This window comes from Pleurodeles waltl, chromosome 2_1 (assembly GCF_031143425.1).
Source record: "Pleurodeles waltl isolate 20211129_DDA chromosome 2_1, aPleWal1.hap1.20221129, whole genome shotgun sequence".
Lineage (NCBI taxonomy): Eukaryota > Metazoa > Chordata > Amphibia > Caudata > Salamandridae > Pleurodeles > Pleurodeles waltl.
In genome coordinates, this window is record NC_090438.1 from 277,969,592 (window position 1) to 277,988,068 (window position 18,477).

Here is an 18,477-nt window from a genome sequence, read left to right on the forward strand (position 1 = left end):
TTCCCTTCTTCACAGGTGATGCTTCCCTTCTCCTTCTTCACAGGTGGTGCAGGCCCCTTCCCCTTCTTCCCTGGTGGTGCTGGCTCCTTCCCCTTCTGCGATGGAGGGGTGGTATCCTTACCACCACGAGTAGGTGGTGCTACCACTGCCCCCGTGGACTGTTTGGCTGAGATGCTGGGCTGTGTCCTTGGTACCCTGCCCATATGGGCAGGACGGGGGGAGGGGTAGGAAAGAGGTCAAATTGGGAAAGGAAAAGCTTTTTATGGACTTTTGGGGCGGGAGGAGGGAGGAGTAATGGGAGTGGAGGATGAGGGAATGGTTGTTGGAAGTATATGTCTGCTGGACTTGGGTGCAGGTGCATGGGCAGTATGCTGATGTGAGGTGGGTGGCTGTTGGGTGTGTGAATGCTTGCGTTTGTGTACCTAGGGAGGGGGGAACAGACAGGGTGGGAGAGGACAGAGGGGACGCGGGCCTGGATGTTGTGGAAGTGTCTGCCAGTGAGGTGTGTATTCCACTTGGTGTGGTGATGCTGGTAGTGGATGTAGATGTAATGCATGCAGGTGTGAGTGTGGATGTGACTGGAGGGAGGTGGAGAAGAAGGAGGAAGTGGAGGCAGTGGATGTTGTGTCTGCCTATGGTGTTTGTTTGAGTGCCTGTGGGATGAATTGTGGTGCTTGTGTTTGCCTGTGCCACTCTTGTGTGTTGCCTTGTGTGCATGCTCATCTGTATGTGTGCCTGGGATGGGGTGGGGTTGAGGGGAATGAGACTGGGAAGTGGGAGTTGGAGGGGGGACGGTAGAAACAGGGACAATGGCTGCTATCAGAGAGGAGGCCAGAGCCTGACTCGATCTGTGTTGGGCCACCAATACACCGTGAATGCCCTCCAGGAATGCATTGCATTGCTGCATCTGGGATGCCAACCCCTGGATGGCTTTCACAATGGTTGATTGCCCTACAGAGATGGATCTCAGGAGGTCTATAGCTTCCTCACTCAGGGCAGCACGGCTCACTGGGGCAGGGCCTGAGGTGCCTGGGGCGAAGGAGATGCCCATCCTCCTGGGTGAGCAGGCACGTGCAACCTGCTGAGGGGCTACTGGGAGGGCGGTGCTGGTAAGCGGTTGGCGGCTGTACCTGCAGCTGGGGTGGTCACAGAGGTGTCCGTCACCACCAGGGAGCTCCCATCTGAGGAGGTATCAGTGTCTGTGTTGTCTCCTCCTGTCTCCGCCATGGTGCTCCCTTCGCCCTCAGTCCCACTGGTTCCCTCGGCATCGGTGGACTCTGCCTCCAGCGTCCTGTGGAATGCAGCTCCCTCTGTTGCCGGTGCCCCTGCTCCTCCACCAGATGGTGCTAATGCACATAAGGACAGGATGACAATACAAGAAAGCTGGGGACAAAGGATACACTTGGTCAATGACTGCACCAACACCACTATTGGCATGCACATCACCGTCACACACAGGGAACAGGCCTAAGCAATATGCATTGCACTACCAGTGATATGGCTAGTCACCGAGGCAAGATGAGGACCACACACCGCTAACTGCAGCACACCTGGGACCCACGATGCCCTGCCTGAAAGTGACTACTAACAAGCTAGGTTACCAGTATTTACCATGTAGCCATTACCCTAGAGATGACCCACGCTGCAATGTCTAGCCTGGCCTTAGGGGTACCCACTAACACACAACCACCACCCGGATACCACCCCACCAACCAAAATATGTAATGACACCCACTGTACTTACCCCCTTGTGGCTGCTGTGATTCCCTCAAGCACCCATCCAGCTCAGGGTAGGCCACCGCCAGTATGCGGGCCATCGGGGGGGTCAGGGTCCGACAGGCACCTCTTCCTCGTTGGGAGGCCATCCCTAGCTGGGCCTCCACGGTCTTCCATGCCCCGCATCTCAGGTCCTTCCACGGTTTCCGACAGTGGGTGCTCCGCCTGCCATAGATGCCCAGGGCCCGCACGTCCTTGGTAATGGCACACCATAATCCCTTCTTTTGATGGGCGCTGACCTGCAGAGGTAATACATACAGGAGAACTACATTAAACTAACAGTCCAGCCTGTCACACCATACCTGATTCCATCACCATTGGCACACAGATCAGCCAACCCACAACATGTACAGAGAATCCCCCCACCATTACACAATGCCTTCACACACATCTCCATGCATCCATGCCACATGCATCGTGCTCAAAGTGTCCTCGCCTGTTGGTCTGGAGGCCCATACAGCTGTCCGTACTGGGGTAGGAGCCCATCCACCAGTCGCTCCAACTCCTCCGAAGTGAAGGCTGGGGCCCTTTCCCCGGTCACACGGGCCATGGTAGGTTCCAGACACAGGTCACAGCAGCATACGCAGTGTAGGTCTTCTCCTGTTGAAGGTCAGGAAACAAGTGAGGAAATCAGATGGAAAATGGCAGTCACGTCCACGGCGTACACCGTCACCGCTGGCATACATCCCCATTGGCCACTGTACTCCATAAGGCCCAATATTATCCAATGAGGAATTGCACAATGGTGCACGACCGCCTGCCGCAACGACGCCCAACGTCGGCGGAATTACCTCGGAGGTATGTACTGCCAATGGTTTACTGCTGTTGAATGTCCGCCGTGGTGATTCGTGGGTAATAATGTGGTGGCCGTTGTTTTGTTGGCGTAGCGGTATGGGTGTTGGTCTCGCCATTTTAGCACTGACCTTTGCTCTGGCGGATTTTTCTATGTGGAAGTATTCTGTCGGATTGGTGTGTATGTGTCATAATATGATGAACGGATATCAGCCACCGCAGCGGTATGTTGGCGGCCGTCAGCGGGATTTACCACCAATGTCATAATGAGGGCCTGAATGTCTTATTTATACTTTTATTTCTCCAAAGACAAAGTTTTATTTAACACTGTCCAAATGAAGCCAATCAATTAAAATATTCAGGTAGGTTCTTTTTTCATCTTAAAATTTGAAGGATTATAGCCTAGTGTAGTTAAACATCCACACACGAACAGGTGATAATATTTCAAACACATTTATTTTTAAAACACATAAAATAACATAAAATACACAATGGTGCAACTATTTAAAACAGTGGTTTGCTCATTCAGAATTGCAGACCAGAACCAGTCTTAGAGAAAAAATAAAGTACTCTAAAACTATACTGTAAAACATGAAAGAAAATACATTGAAATTAATTACTACAAGGAATGTTGAAAGATGTTCTGTGCATCCAGAAACTAAAAGGCTATACACCATGGTCATTAAGCCAGAACATTGGAGCACAATAAAAAACAAAGGTGCATCTTCACATGATTTTGAAGAAGTGCTTGTGCTTGTAAAACAGTGCACATTAGACATTTATTATTGTGATTTACAATGTTTTCAGAATCCACATTTCGAAAAGGTAAAGTAGGAAAATCATAGATAACTTTTTAAAAATATCTACATGTTTTAAAGTATGGTTTCAAATTATGTTAGAATCCAAAGCCGAAAATTAGCTGTAAGAAAGGGAGTGTCATCTGAAAGATGTTCTAACCTTGCAGTTTTTGCTTCAAAGTGTTGCCTAAAATGATCATCCAAGTTAATGTCAATACATTTTTTTACATAGCAATAAAGTTTGTTTTGACATATCAATATTTTGTAATGTATAACAATGCTACCTTTGTTGGGGTGAATACTATTAAAACATGCTGATGATGAGAAAAGTTTACAAAAAGAACTCAGAGGTAGCCCAAGAATGTATACATTTGATTGAATGCAAGCTTAAATGAATTAAGTGTTTTAACATGTATTTATTATGAAATCTAGTGCATATATTTCACAATAGTTGTAGCTAAGTCAATATTTTTTTTCATTTCAAAATTATTAGTTTCCGTCTCATACTGCTTGGATGCCTCTAAAACCTATTTTGATAACATTGTTTTTTTTTAACATTGAGTTACAAGTTGACAGTGGACAAATAAATAATGAAATGGTGCAAAGTACCTTTCAGTGCTTACAAACATAAAACAAACAACAACGAGTTGTAGAAAGGCTGAGAGCACAACAGTACCTAGAATAAAGGACATCTTTAGTGCAAATCTGAAAATTGAGTTCATATCTATGGCACAAGTTTAAAGTATACAATCTGTTAAATGTAAACATGAATGTTCATCAGATACTATACAAGTTTCTGCCTTTAAATATTTTTAATGCTGATGTCCTTTGTAATGACTGTACAGTATCAATCTAGGAATCTAAGTGTGAATGAAGAATCCACACTCTATACTGGTAATGTAACAATATACTATAGGCACATGGAAAGCATTTACAGTAGGGTTCAGAACATTCACATGGCCGAAACATCAAGTCCTCAATTGGATGACTAAAGAGTGATATATCCATCAAACATTGATGTATGAATTATCATTAACATAATATTGTTAATTTAGCAAGCACTGTACACCAAAATCATTTCACAGTCTATAAATAAGTAATGATTCTATATGCAAAGGCCAAGTGAAACTCATGTTCAATTACCAAAATAAATTCTCCCAAATTTATAAGAGATAAGTGAAAGCAGAACAATTTACAAATATACATCTCTTATGAGCTCCATAAGAAAGCTGAAGCAACAACAAGTGAAACTTAAAATAGCAAGACCGTAATTTGAGCTGCAAAGTGAGAAGACGAAGAACAGCTTCTCTGGTGACTTGATGCTGCTATGGCTGATGTGGTATGCTTTAGTGAATGTGCAATACTCCAAGTCCAGCATTTTCTTAAAAGCCATTTTGCAGTTGAAGTCACAAAGAGACCATGGAAATGATTACAAATAGTTCAAAATCATTTCAAGGGGAGCTTAATTTTCGAGTGTTACACAAGGCAGCATCTACAAAGAATAGCAGAATAGAGTTGTTATTGAAGTGTAATTTCATATTTTTTCGGGCTAATAATCATAAGACTACAGAAAGTGGCATGCAATAAAGAAGGTCTCATCTGATTATCGAGGGTAATGGCAATATTTAACATCATCTGTTGCATTTCAATGTTTACAAATACATTTTTCTGTGTGAGGCATGTTTTCCTTCATTCTAGCCCTGTAACACTTCACTAAATGCTTCAATACCTGCAAATTAAAGAACACAGCAAATTGAGCCTATATGAAAATGTTCACAGACCAATTTATTTTCAGTTCTTATATGCAAAGAATGAATTACTGAACTAAGAACTTCTGTTCAACAGTGTCTACACTTACAAGACTGCACAAAAACGGAGTCAATGTTATTTTTGCATTCAAATCATTATAGCAAATATGCAATACAGATATGCAGCTAAGACAACAAGCTAAAACTGAAGTAGATACATAACCACAAAATGCTGTCTAAAACAGCAGGTGCATTTGAAAAGAAATAAAAACAAGCACAAATCATAAAATACAAATTCAAAATTGCATCCGGTTTCAACCACCTTCTGATATTCTGCTAATGAATTAGGTCTGTCCTCACTCTCCAAACTTAACCACTCTTAAAGTGGGTATGTCTGCTGGATCCCGTCATCCCAAACCACCCCTTTATGCACGCCTCAGCCCTCCCCCCACCCTTTGCACTACTATAGGAAGATCACTTTGCTGCGCCTTTCCATATACTGTTTTTTCCCTCCTAAAACATGGGTAACATAAGAATTACGCTTCTGTTATACAACTGTTGTCTAAAGTCAACACACTTAATTAACTTCTTTCTTAAAGCTTCACTCTCTATGTGTACCTTAGAGGCCCACTCCGTTCACAAATGGCTCTGGCCCCGGACTTTATAATATTGTGTAAATCTTCCTGTTCTCATTTGGCCACCCCACACACCCACTGGTATTCAAATGATCTCAAAATGGCCAAACATGATTACAAAAAACTGGACTGCCTGAGGTGGTGTTCCCACTCCCCAGAGGCAAACCCCATATAAAGCAACCATTAATAATTATCAGAAAATTATTCTGAACTCATGTGCAAATTCTTAAGTAAGAAAGACTGAAACATCAGTTAACTCCTCTCAGCAGATGTTGTCAATTGTTAAAAACCTTATACACCCCTCAGCCTGGGCTAATATCACTTAGCCCTCACAGGAATTTTGCTCCAATCTATCTGATTTCTTCTGTAACAGCATTTCTACAATTCAAGCTCTTTTAAATCCCAATTCGCTTCCACTACACTACTGTCCACTCTTGCACTATTCAAGTCCCCAGGAAAATATTTTCTCACCTCTTTTGATCAACTTCCCAAATAGGACAGGGTCTTCTTTCCATCTTGTCTGGTTCTACGTCAGACCTATGCCCTCCCCACAATATTGCTTTGGTCCCAGTACTTTCAGTACCTTTTCTTACAGATCTTTGTAATATTTTAAACACCTCTGGGGTAGTCCCTGATATCGGGTAAAACACCCACGTGATGGCAAATTTGGGAAAAAAAACAACGCTGACTGATCTGTATCGAACAATCTGCTTGACTCCGCTCAGAAATGTCTCAACCTACATCATAGTAAGGAGACTGCGTGACAAAGGAAACTCAGCTACCATCATATTATTAGATCTGTCGTCAGCATTTGGCAACATTTCCCATAGTATACTGATTCAGTGACTTTTTCAAATGGGAGTCTGCAACAATACCCTGAGGTGGATAGAATATATTTTCTTTCAGATAGCCTTCAATCAATTTTTATGCCCCCTTTCAAATCCAGTCCAGTATCTGTGTCATCTGGTGTCCCCCGGGATCATCCTTCAGTCCGACAGTTGAAAATGTTTACACCTCCCCTCTAGCTGCTCTTGTAAGGTCTTTTGGCTTTGACTTGGCCTCAGATGCTGATGATAGCCAATTCATCATATCTATCCAGGCTAATGTTAAACTAATGAGCCAACTTCTTCTCATACATGAGTGCAGGTGCCCCCTGGATGAGGGCCAACTGCCTCAAGCTCAATAGTGATAAAACTGAAATCCTTCTCTTTGGCACTTAAACTAACTTCTAGTTCGTATCTGGATGGCTGCCTTGATGGGTGACCTTACTAACTAACTCAGGCAGGTGTCTGCCATCTGCTTTACCTACTATGCATGCTCAGGAAAGTCCTTCCTGGTTCTGCCAGGAAACATTGGTCAATGTTGTCTACCTAGGGCTTCTAGACTACCTTATACACCAATTGCAAATTGGCCAAAACTCAGCTGCCAGAGTATTCTTTAACTTTCTGGCAACTGCTTTGGTCTCTATTCATCTGTCTACCCTTCATTGGCTTCCAGTGCAAAAGCACTACAAATTAAAACAGACTGTGCCTTATTCATTGGGACATCCATAATTCTGGTTCTGCTCATCTTCCTCTACGCCTTTTCAGGTCATCTTCTGTGTTACTATTGATAGTTTCCTTTATCAAAAAAGCTTTGATAGGTGGCTGTGCTTTCTCTTATCTGCCCTCCAGACTCTGGTATCATTAACCATTCTAACTGCGATGCATTAATGAGCTCCACAAGTTCAAGAAAAAATTAAGTCTTTTATTCATGCAGCCTTTTTATTACTGCTTTTTCTAGTCCTGAGGCCAGTCTTCACCGACATCAGTGCCAGTATGCCAGGATGCTCTTCTGGGGATTTATGCACTTTATCACTATTTAACATTACAAAACAGTATAGTCTATGTCTACTCGTGTATGTATCACTCTACATCATTTAGAACTTTGATGTATAGTTTTGTCATGGAGTTTTGTAACAATAGACCTGAAACCTCATATTTTTGGCTTGGCACTAGTCCTTTCCCTGTTTTTAAACCAATTCCTTTTAAAACTAGCTTCCAAAATATCATTTGTTTCCCAAAGCACAGTTTCCAAATACAACAGGACATAGCCAGCGTATATTAGGTTCTAACAGTCCCAACCCCTTATTCTACAGGCCTGTGCAAATATATTTGCAGGAAGGAATGTGTCAGTCAAGGCAAAGAAGCCCTCCCTTCTCCTCAGTTCTAGGAATTATTATCTATTTGGAGTACATCCTGTGCCATTGCTGCAACAGAGATTGCACAGGAGGCAACAAGATTCCTGCAAGGCAGGTGTGATTTCATAATAAGGCAAGCAGTCCTCAACCAGAATAGAAGAGGCTATGGCTTCCACTGAACTAATGGGCAAGCAGGCTACCCGTGAGTAAATGGCCGTCTTAACGGACACATAGCTCAAGTATGCATGTGAAAGGTGATTGACTCTATTAGACTTCAGATGACAGCTAAAAACTAACTTATTGTCGCAACAATTGCAGAAACTCATTCCTGTGTTTTTGCAGCAGGTTGAAGAAGGTTCAAAGATCTTTAATAAATTGTCTTTTACTTATTTACTTCATCTCTAAGAAAGAAGTATGTAACTCCTTTGGTTACTAGTCTCCAACAAAAAGGACCCACAGAACTGTGACATAAGGTGTTTCAAAGATAATACATTATAATTGTTTTGGTATTTTGAGGTCATTACTTATGGCTGAGTTTGATGGATTTTGGTGTAGGGACAACCTGGGGACAAAATCTCCAATTCTAGTTTTCCTACACCAGAATTGGACATTAGTGAAATTTGTCACCAGAATTGGGAACAACCACAAAGACCAAGACAAATTTGCAGACATTTTTTGCCTGGTCAGAGTGAGTGTAAAATGTCAATGGGAAGGCAGCTGGAGGTTAGGGCAGGCTATGGTTAGGCCGTGGGTGAGCAATATATACTCCTTCATAGTGCTACACCGGTTGGGTGAGAGTGAGGGTTGCTCTTGCTCGCAAACCCTGCCACTGTCCCGTAATTGGTTTTCCCCAGATCTGCGCTGAGGGAATCTAGACTTGGGCCCTCATTCTGACCCTGGCGGTCGGCGGAGAGACGGCGGTCGGACCGCGAACAGACCGGCGGTATTAAAAATGGCATTCTGACCGCGGCGGTCCCCGCCGCGACCGACCGCTACTTCTCCACTCCGACCGCCACGGCGGTCATGACCGCGGGGCTGGAGTTTGCGCACTCCGGCCCGGCGGTCGTCCCAAGACCGCCAAGGGTATTATGACCCTGCCTACCGCCGCGGTTTCTTGCGGGCGGGAACCGCCGTGCGAACCATGGCGGTAAGCACTATCGGGGCCAGGGAATTCCTTCCCTGGCACTGATAGGGGTCTCCCCCACCCCCCACTACCCACCCGAGTCCTCCCCCCACACCCTCCACCCCCCTGCCACCCCCCAGAGGTGGTACGAACCCCCTCCCCACCCCCACCCCGACATGCACATACATGTACCCCGACATGCACACACCCCCAACATGCACATATACACACCCCCTACACACACATACACAACGGGGACACATACCCGCACACATACATGCCGACATGCGCACCTGCCGAACAGCACACATTACCCATAGACACAGCAGCACCCCCCGCCCGCATACACGCACTCACACACCCCCTCTACACACTCACACGCACACCCCCATGCACGCCCACATCACACAACACCCCCCCACCCCCTCCCCTCACGGACGATCAACTTACCTTGTGCGTTGGTCCTCCGGGAGGCGACGGGAGCCATATGGACGTGACCGCCAACAGAAGACCGCCAACAGAAGACCGCCTCACAGAAATGTGGGTCGTAATTCTGTGGGCGGTGTTCTGCTGGCGTGGCGGTGGAGGTTGACCAGTCTCCACTTTCCCGCCGACCGCCAGTGTGGCTGCTGGCGGTTTTCCGGCGGAACGCTCCCAGCGGTCAGAATGCGCACAGCGGCACACCGCCGCGGTCGGCGGTCTTCACCGCGGCGGTAACTCAGCGGTCTTGCGAAAAGACCGCCAAGGTCAGAATGAGGGCCTTGGTGTCTCCAGGCCTGGAAATATTGAGTCTAGAGATACCGGCACTCTTCCAATGGCCATAAGGATATCCCCCAACCAAAGTTAATGTCCCAGAGGCAATAATGCCAAATGTAATGAGGGTTTTATTTTCTTGATTTTTTATTGCTTTTTCATGGTCCACCGGTTCCTAAAGACACTGGATTTCACAGTGATATAAATTCAGATGCTTTGCCAAGGTATCCTTGAGACCACAAAAGTTGAAAGTGATCTATTCTTTCAAGATTAGTTTGGGAAGCGTTGGTCTGAAAAACTCTAGAAGAGGTCTGTGGATTTAAATTGGATCCCCTACCATAAGCAGCACACATTGATAAATTCCATGCGCTCATATCGTGGCCATCTTCTCTTTTCTGGCAGAAACAAACTTGTCAGCACATTCTTTGCCTTAAAAGGTCAAACCTAGTACACATACAACTGTCTTTTATATTGAAAGCTAACATGATATAACAGTGTGTATATTATTCACTGTGTACCCTTGAAATATTCAATATATGCAAAGTTTCACAATTCTTTCACCATGTTGGCAAACTAATCTACTTTTCTACAGAACATATTGACTTTTCAACAGTTTCGAGGTAAATATTTCAAACAAAGAAAGTATTATGATTAATGTTTGTGAAACATGCTGGGCATATACATGACTACAGTGGGTCTGTACTGTAATAATTGTTTTCACTTTTAAGATATTAATATTTTTATTGAAAACATACACAATGTTCTCATCATGAAAATGAATACCAGTCCTCCCAACAAACACCTTTGAATGTTGGCGGTATTCTGAACCACAACATGCACTACTAATTGTAGTGAAGCAACCCTTACACAGAGCACCACAAGAATGGTAAGGGGTGGTAAGGGGCAGGAGGACAACACAGAAGAGCATAGTGAATGACAGCAATATTACCCTTTGCCTGTGTGCGCAAAGTCATAATCAGTCTACATGACAATGTCACCAGAGTCCTCTATAAAGACACTTCTAACAGCCAACTGAAGCATATCTCTGCAGTTGTTTCATGAAAGATGTTGCCTCAGTTATTTCTGTAAAGAGTAAACTCTTGTGCCATAAGACGCCTTCAGCTTTGCTGAGTCCCAAATCATGGTTAAAACATCCAGTGTCAACAAGCCCTTCAGAATCCCCAATTTACAGCATTTCTTCTGCCTTAGCATGCTAACATCAGGTAATAGTAGTATTCTTTTGTTCTAATATTGGAGTTCCTGCTTCAGGGTCGAGCCATCTTCAAGACAGGTTTACATCACTTTGGATTCAACAGTACCAACATGATCATTCCATCAAAGGGGAGTTCAGCAAACCAGGATCTCATTTCTCTTTGGCCGGGTAGGAGCTCTCCAATGTATACCTCTCTAGTCCCCTCAACCGCTTGGCCTTTGCCTCTCTAAACTCCTCTACCTCTTGGCCTTTCCTCCTTTATGTACATGCAGAGAAGAAGTTCTTTTTTTGCTTCTTATTCCATCATCCTGGCAGGTCAACAGTTCACAAGAAGTAGACATTAAACAGCACAATTACGGGCAGCTATTGTAACCATGGGAGCCCTCCCTCACCAACTCCATCCCTCTCTAGGCAGCCAACTTAATCTCTTTGATTAGAACAAGTCCTGGATTACCCATTCCCCCTCTCTCTACAAGGGTGCCGTGAACTACACCATGGCCTGGTATTGATGCACCTGCCGGCAAGAGCCCCAGTGTGCGCCTCTCACCAGTAGCTCCTAAGGTCCTCTCCACGTTGTGCCCGGCATCTCGATTCTCACCACTTGTCATGCAGGGGCCTCCTAGATCACTGTCATTCTTGACCTTCCAGGCTATTACAGCCCTATACAACACTTGTAGCCTCTCCACTGGTTACCACTGCTGCTCCTCTCAGCCGTTGGTCCTCCAAGCTGGGTAGCTGTCGCCAGTCTAGGAGCTCTGCTGCAGGTCCTGTAGAGTTCTGAAGGGAAAATGTTCCCAGGAGTAACTCTAACCACGTTTGCAGCAGTTCCTTGTGCCCTACAGCAAACAATCCCACAGTAGCCCTCTCTGCCCAAATCCAAGAAGGCAAAACCCTTCTCCTCTTCTGTAGAGCTTGATTCCCACTCAGAAGTGTGTCCAGGTAAATAAGAAACCCCTCATTTGTGGTCACTTCAAAACAGTTCTGTCTGCAGCACCTCTCCCACTGGGATTGGTGCCTGCCTTACAGGCAGGGAGAACAAAAAAGAGCCCTGAACAGGTATCAGCTAATATTTGCCTGTGGCAGGTTAGGCCTCTTTGAAGAAAATGAAGTTCCAGAGCACAGTCCAGATACTCATCCCACCAAAGAAAAATAAATACTCACACCAAAGGCCATTGTCATGCTATGTGAGCAGTTTACACAGCTCACCAAGAGGACCAGTCAGCTGCCATGTGAGATTAGGATCTCATGCAAATAGAATTCCAGAGGTTTTAGGCAGGTAAAAGGTAGCTTTTAATGAGTACCTTTTCTTTAATATTAATCACAAATTTGTTTTTACCATTGAACTGGATTCAAAACATCTATTAAAAAGAGTCTTTGAATTATATTTCTAGCTGTTTCCGGACCGAAATTAGCATCAATAAATATAATATTGTAATCAAACCAGCCTTGCTACTATGAAAATAGTTTTTCAGTTTTTGTCACTGGAAGGGCATGTGTAAGAATACATTTACACAGGTCCTATTTTTAAAACTCATGCACCCCGCCATTGGGCATTTGAGGCCCACATGGGGACACAGTGTGACTTCTTAGTACTTAAAAGAAAGGTTTCAACTAGCTGAATTGAAGTTTAAAACGCTCCACGATACAATGGTAGGTCTGCAGTCACGTTTGTATTGTCACTGGAGTAGGTGGTACAATTGATGCTGCAGTCCACTATTGCCATTTAACTTACAGGCCCAGGGTACAGTTTTTATTATACCAAATACTAAGGAGTTATAGGTAAGCTAAATATACCAATTAGGAGTATACCCAATATCACAATCTTTTAGGGGTCAGAGCACATGTATTGTGGTCTAGTTAGCAGAGTCACAGTGCACAGAATCAAATGAATAGCAGCATCAGTCCACAATATATGGGGGTGGTCATGCAAAAAAAGGCATTTCTTACAGTAACCTGGCAATGAGTTTCTTTGGGAAACCAGAATTGGTTACATTACAGTATTCAGGGAGTGTGATGACAGGGGCTCTCAATAGTTCTTCTCAGTGGCTGATTTGTAGACGTGGGAGGATTTTATTTCTGAGAAGAGAGAGCTAGTGATTCATAACCAACAGGCTCTCAGATGTCTTACTTTTCATGAGGCTAATGCAGGGGTTCCAATGCACGAGAGCCAGTCAATGGATAGAGAACAGGCTCAAAACTTACAATTTACTATGTCCTTGGACCCATACATGCACAAAGTTGTCTCTTTCATCCAGTGCACACACTGTCCAGGCAAAAAAGGGATTTTGGTTGGATTTTATGGACTGTTAGCCTAATGACATGAGTTTGTCATCAGGTTTCATTTGGAAGATGGATCAAGTGGTACAGTGGAAGGACCTCTGACAGCGAATATATATGGATATTGACCACCAGACGAGGATACACCCCAAGATACATTGCCTGATCTTGACGTTTTGACTGTGGTTTATGTGAAGCGATGGGATTCACTGCAGAGCAGAAGTAGCTCCAAATAAGGCTGCCCAGCAGTTTAGTTACTGCACCATATTTGGACAGACAATAGTGTGAGAGGCAGTGGAAAGTTCAAGAACAATTAGATCTGTTCTCCTGTCTTCATCCATGGAGAGAAGGTACCCTTCTGTAAAGGATAACGGGGTTTTGATAACCTTCAGAGGCCTGAATCTAGAATAGTTATCAGGGAGAATGTGGTGTAGTTCAACACAGTCTTGAATGTGCCTTAATGCCTCTCTTGCCAAGGTCATGATTATGTTTGGGAAAGGAAGGTTGGAGATCAAATGGTAAATTGTCAATATCTTTTTGCCTGTTTTTCTCCTGTGGAGAGGAATTGGGGCTGTTGCTCTGTGGTCAGAAAAAACAAGCAAAGATCCAGTTTTGATTTCCATGTAGGAAGCACAGTTGGTTTTTTGAAGCATTGTGAGATACAGGCCAATGTGTTTATCTTAATGGTCAGCATTTATGTAAATACATTGCTTGACCTCTGACAGTGCACTTCAACGTAACATTCCCAGGAAGGAAAGTCTGCTTGCCGTGCCTCCCTTTAGGGTCATCTGGGCAGCCAAAAGCCATACTCAAGCTCAAAGTGTCTTTGGAGAGCATTGTCAGGGGATAGCCAATGTAACTAACTTAATGTAATTACCATTATGTTAATCACACTGGCTGGCCCATGGCGGTGCTCATGGCACAATACTTTCTCGTTCTTTTCATTCCAGAATGAGCCTTCATTCTTCCCATTTTCCAACCTGCCGAAGGCAGGTGCATAATTTGGTGCAATTGGCTGACGTTTTATAACTGCTTACTGTGGATGAATATAAGGACATTTTGGCCATGCCTAGTGATGGTAGTGCTTTCAAAGAGAGAGAAATGCGAAGGGGTGAGGGCATTAGTCGCTTTTGTTGCATCCATCAAAGAAAGAGGCCAACGTTGTATGTGGCAGAGCAAGGGTATATGGTAGAACTGGACATTTCTATCTTGAGTGTCAGGCTTATCAGGCTGATCTCCAATGGTCTGGATAAGGTCAAAATAGATTGAAAAGCAGGTAACACTGTGGTAAGGTAGAGAGGTTGCTGCAGTGTCTTGGTGATAGTTGTGGATTTTGGCAGTTTTGGTCTTAAATAACTCGGGTGGGTCTTTAAAATATTGTTCAGATTTGCAAGGGTTACCTTTTAAGATGTTTGAAGAAGCCAATTTGGGATAACAAATGAAGATTTTCTTCCTTTGATTCATTGCCTCATTACTGCATTTGGCAGGGTAAGACTTTTTGGCTTTCTTATGGCACTGCAATAATCTCTGACTGCGGTAATCTCCACAGTGGGCTTCGTACTCTTCAGTCTACATATTACTCAATTGCTGTTCCAGGTTGCATTGACACGTTTCAGATGAGCAATTTCTCCAGCAATTTATTTTTTGCAGATGTTCTCGATTTGGCTGCTGCTAAGATGTCTAGAGCAGGAAATATTTTGTGGCAGAGACTTTTCAAGCAATAGGTCAGGGCTCTTGATGGGGAGTGGTTGGTTTTGTTTTGAAGGCACTGTAGCTTACATGTGGAAGATCATGTAGTACAGCTACTTGTATTGAACATACTCTGTGCTTATATCTGTAAATTGTGTCAAAGGAATCAGGTCATATATTAGGCTTGAGAGGCTTGTGGAGGTGAAGAGTGATATAAAAATACCTGTGACTGTAGCATCATTTTCAAAGACTCAAAGATATGTGTGATCATAACATCTTGTGTGTTTGTTGGGATACATACCACGCTTTATACTGTGTGAGTTCTCTGTGCAGCTTTGGGCCCTTACATTGAGACAGCTAAGATCTAGCCTAGTAATAGATGCACCAGCTACCATTCAGTGTTAGAAGAGCACCAAACTGTAGCCTGTTTAGAAGCCAGCTGTCAAGGCAGAGGTAAAACAAAAAGAAGAGCTCCAAATACAAAAACAAGAGGACTCATTATTAAAGATGGATTTTGTCACAGCACAGAACTGCATCCTAGCTAAAATAATAGGTGGTGGGGTCCACACCTATAATAGGCTCTGAGAGGCCTATGCAACTCTGAATCTTGTGAGGTACCATTCTTATTTACAGTGGGCTACTTTGGGGCATCCATGTCATATATAAAACTCTGTATCCTGTCTTGGATAGATGAACACATGCCAGGTCTGCTTGGAACCTCAGGTTCTTCTACTAAAGTTGCTTATAGCATAAAGACCAACAGGGCTTGAAATAGAAAATCATCCTGAAACACACCACAAATGGAGGATGGGGGGGGTCACAGGTGAAGGTGAGTTAATGCTTCATGGTAACTGATATGTTGCCTGGGTGACATATACTTCAGAAAAGTTTAATTTCACTACTAAATAAGCACTACTAAATTGGTGAATGGTAAACGTTCAATGATGTATTAAACATGTAATGGAAAGCAAAAATAAAGCAGTTTACCATGCTTAAAATGGATTTGTAAATTATGTCATAACAGACGTCATTTAAAGTGAGTATGCATAAGAAACTCAGGATGAATAAATGAAGTGCCAACACAGCTTTCCATTGATTCATAAATAATGGAATATACTTCTACCCCCTTGGCAGCTGCTGTTTTGCTGGTGCTGCTTAACAAGTATTACCCACAGTTGAGTCGACTGTTTCTGACTGTATGTGCTCACAGCATTGTGGATGGATGTAGAGATTACTCACTGATGTTCCAGTAAGTTTCCTTTCATTTTAAATTAATTGTGTATATTCTGACATTTTAGCTATTTCATTGCCTTCCTTTCAAATCCCTTTATATAAGTCTCTGATTTTAATGAGATTTATATTTACATTCAAAGTCCTGAGGCACAATAAAGGCATATCTTTGAAGGAATGAGCTAGATGTGCAATTGGTTTAGTATTTCTATAGTGGATGGCGAACTGAAAAACTGATGGTCAATCGGGATTACTTAACATCTTGGTTAATTGTTTGGTCTACTTTTAATGCAGGACTGTGGGACTAATAAATTAGGTCATGGATGTGAGTAATTTGCCTGCCAAACTGGGCCATCCTGACCCCTCTCCCGATTAGTCCCACTGAACACCAACCTGTGTCTCACTCCGCATTCCGGGTACCCACTGTGTTAGTTCCCACAACCATTGTTTCTCAGAAGGCGATCGCTTAGTCAGCCATCTTAATGTTATACATTTCTTCACCACAGCTATACTAGGCTCTACTACCTTCTCTACATACTTAGGGCCTGATTCTAACTTTGGAGGACGGTGTTAAACCGTCCCAAAAGTGGCGGATATACCACCTACCGTATTACGAGTCCATTATATCCTATGGAACTCGTAATACGGTAGGTGGTATATCCGCCACTTTTGGGACGGTTTAACACCATCCTCCAAAGTTAGAATCAGGCCCATAGTGTGTTTAGATCAGGCCACCAGACCCAAAAGGCATAGCTGCATCGTTGGCAGCTGTGGTAGCTCGGCTAAGGTTATTAGCACCTGAATCACCTCGCCCCAAAATGCTTCCACAATCGGGCATGTCTATCACATATGAATATAGATCCCAAGGGTGGACCTGCATCTAGGGCAGTGTTCATGTTTGGCTGGGTCCAATCTGTGCAACGACTGCGGTGTGACATAATTCCTATGTACACATTTATAATGTATCAACTTCAAATGTGTACTACGAGTCACCCTTCTGCAGTTGCCCAACACAGAAGCACACTTGCGCTCCCCGATATCCCCTTCCCATTGTGTTTTCAGCATCATAATTAGGGGTATGCTGTGCATGGACAAGTAGGACATACAATCATGAAATAAGTTTGCACTCTCCTCCTATGTCCGGTAGTGTTTGATGTAGGAAATGAGTCTCCTGCGGGAACCATAGCCAGTCCTTCCTTATTGCCACCGCCAGACTAGCGTACACCAGGAAGCAGCTACCTAAAACATCACCTTTAGTGCAGAAGTCTGCGTATCTCACCATACTACCATCTGTATATACATCCCCCATGGGACTAATCATGGTACACCAGGGGACTAATTGGTGCAAGTAGATATGCTCCTCATTTTCCCGCCTTGTTGTGTGGTCTCAGATATTTAACAGTGTCTGAACATGTTCTGGTAGGGTCACTCAGTGGCAGCACCAGAAACGTCTGGGGGCGGATCAGGTGAGCCAGCATTCCTGTGACAGAATCAGTATCTCCCCCTTGGAGCCATGGTATTGTGTGTTGAAGATGTGCTGCCCAATAATAAACCCTGAAGTTCAGGGCCTGTAGTCCCCTGCTGTCCCAAGGGAGTCACAGAACCTCCAGGCTGATCCGCGCCCTCCCATGCCCCCAGTATAGCAGTCAAAGTAGCTCATCCAATTTATGATAGCATGACTTTGGGATATGCATTGGCATGCTAAGAGGGCTAGCAGTGGACTTGGAGCTGTCTAGATGCCTGTCCAATACACAATTCAATCACCCATCCAGATTATGTCATGGTGAACATATGGTGTCAGAAGTTGCACCACTGTCTCATAGAAATCAGTGTCGACATTTGGAGCATATGTGTTTAGAAGCACCATGGGTCTACCACCTATCTCGTCCACTACATCTACAGGCTGGCCATCCACTGCCTTTAGTTCAGTAGTTAGTTAGGTACTCTAAGGGGGACACTAGCATCCTCCCACAGCAGGACCCTGCATGACGAAGAAGTAAAGCCAGAGTGCCAAAGTATACCCCCCCCCCCATTTGGTTCATATTTCTCACGTTCCTGTGGCTGCAGGTGTGTTTCCTGAAACATCACTATATTTGCCTGGTGTTTCCTGGCATAAGACCAAATTATCTTCCACTTAACGGTGTTCCATATCCCCTTGTCGTTCCAGGATATCGTTATCATCCCAGGTGTGTAGTGTGTGCATATCACTTGCATGCCTCAGCTTGCTTGTGCCAGCCTGTCATTGAGGTACATGTAACCCAGGCC

At 44.1% G+C, this 18,477-nt stretch overlaps 1 protein-coding gene across 3 annotated transcripts in view; it reads right to left on the minus strand.

Annotated features, from left to right (window-relative positions):
• Window positions 1-3,005: 3,005 nt before the first annotated feature.
• The window catches only part of MCF2 (MCF.2 cell line derived transforming sequence), a 795,890-nt gene continuing 780,418 nt past the window's right edge, over window positions 3,006-18,477 (minus strand). For 2 of the 3 annotated variants that reach the window (XM_069212449.1, XM_069212451.1), the window contains one exon: window positions 3,006-4,857. In XM_069212449.1, coding sequence (XP_069068550.1) covers window positions 4,817-4,857 — 41 coding nt within the window. In that variant the 3' untranslated portion in view covers window positions 3,006-4,816. The remainder of the gene's footprint in view (window positions 4,858-18,477) is intronic. The other variant, XM_069212450.1, reaches the window with a different exon arrangement.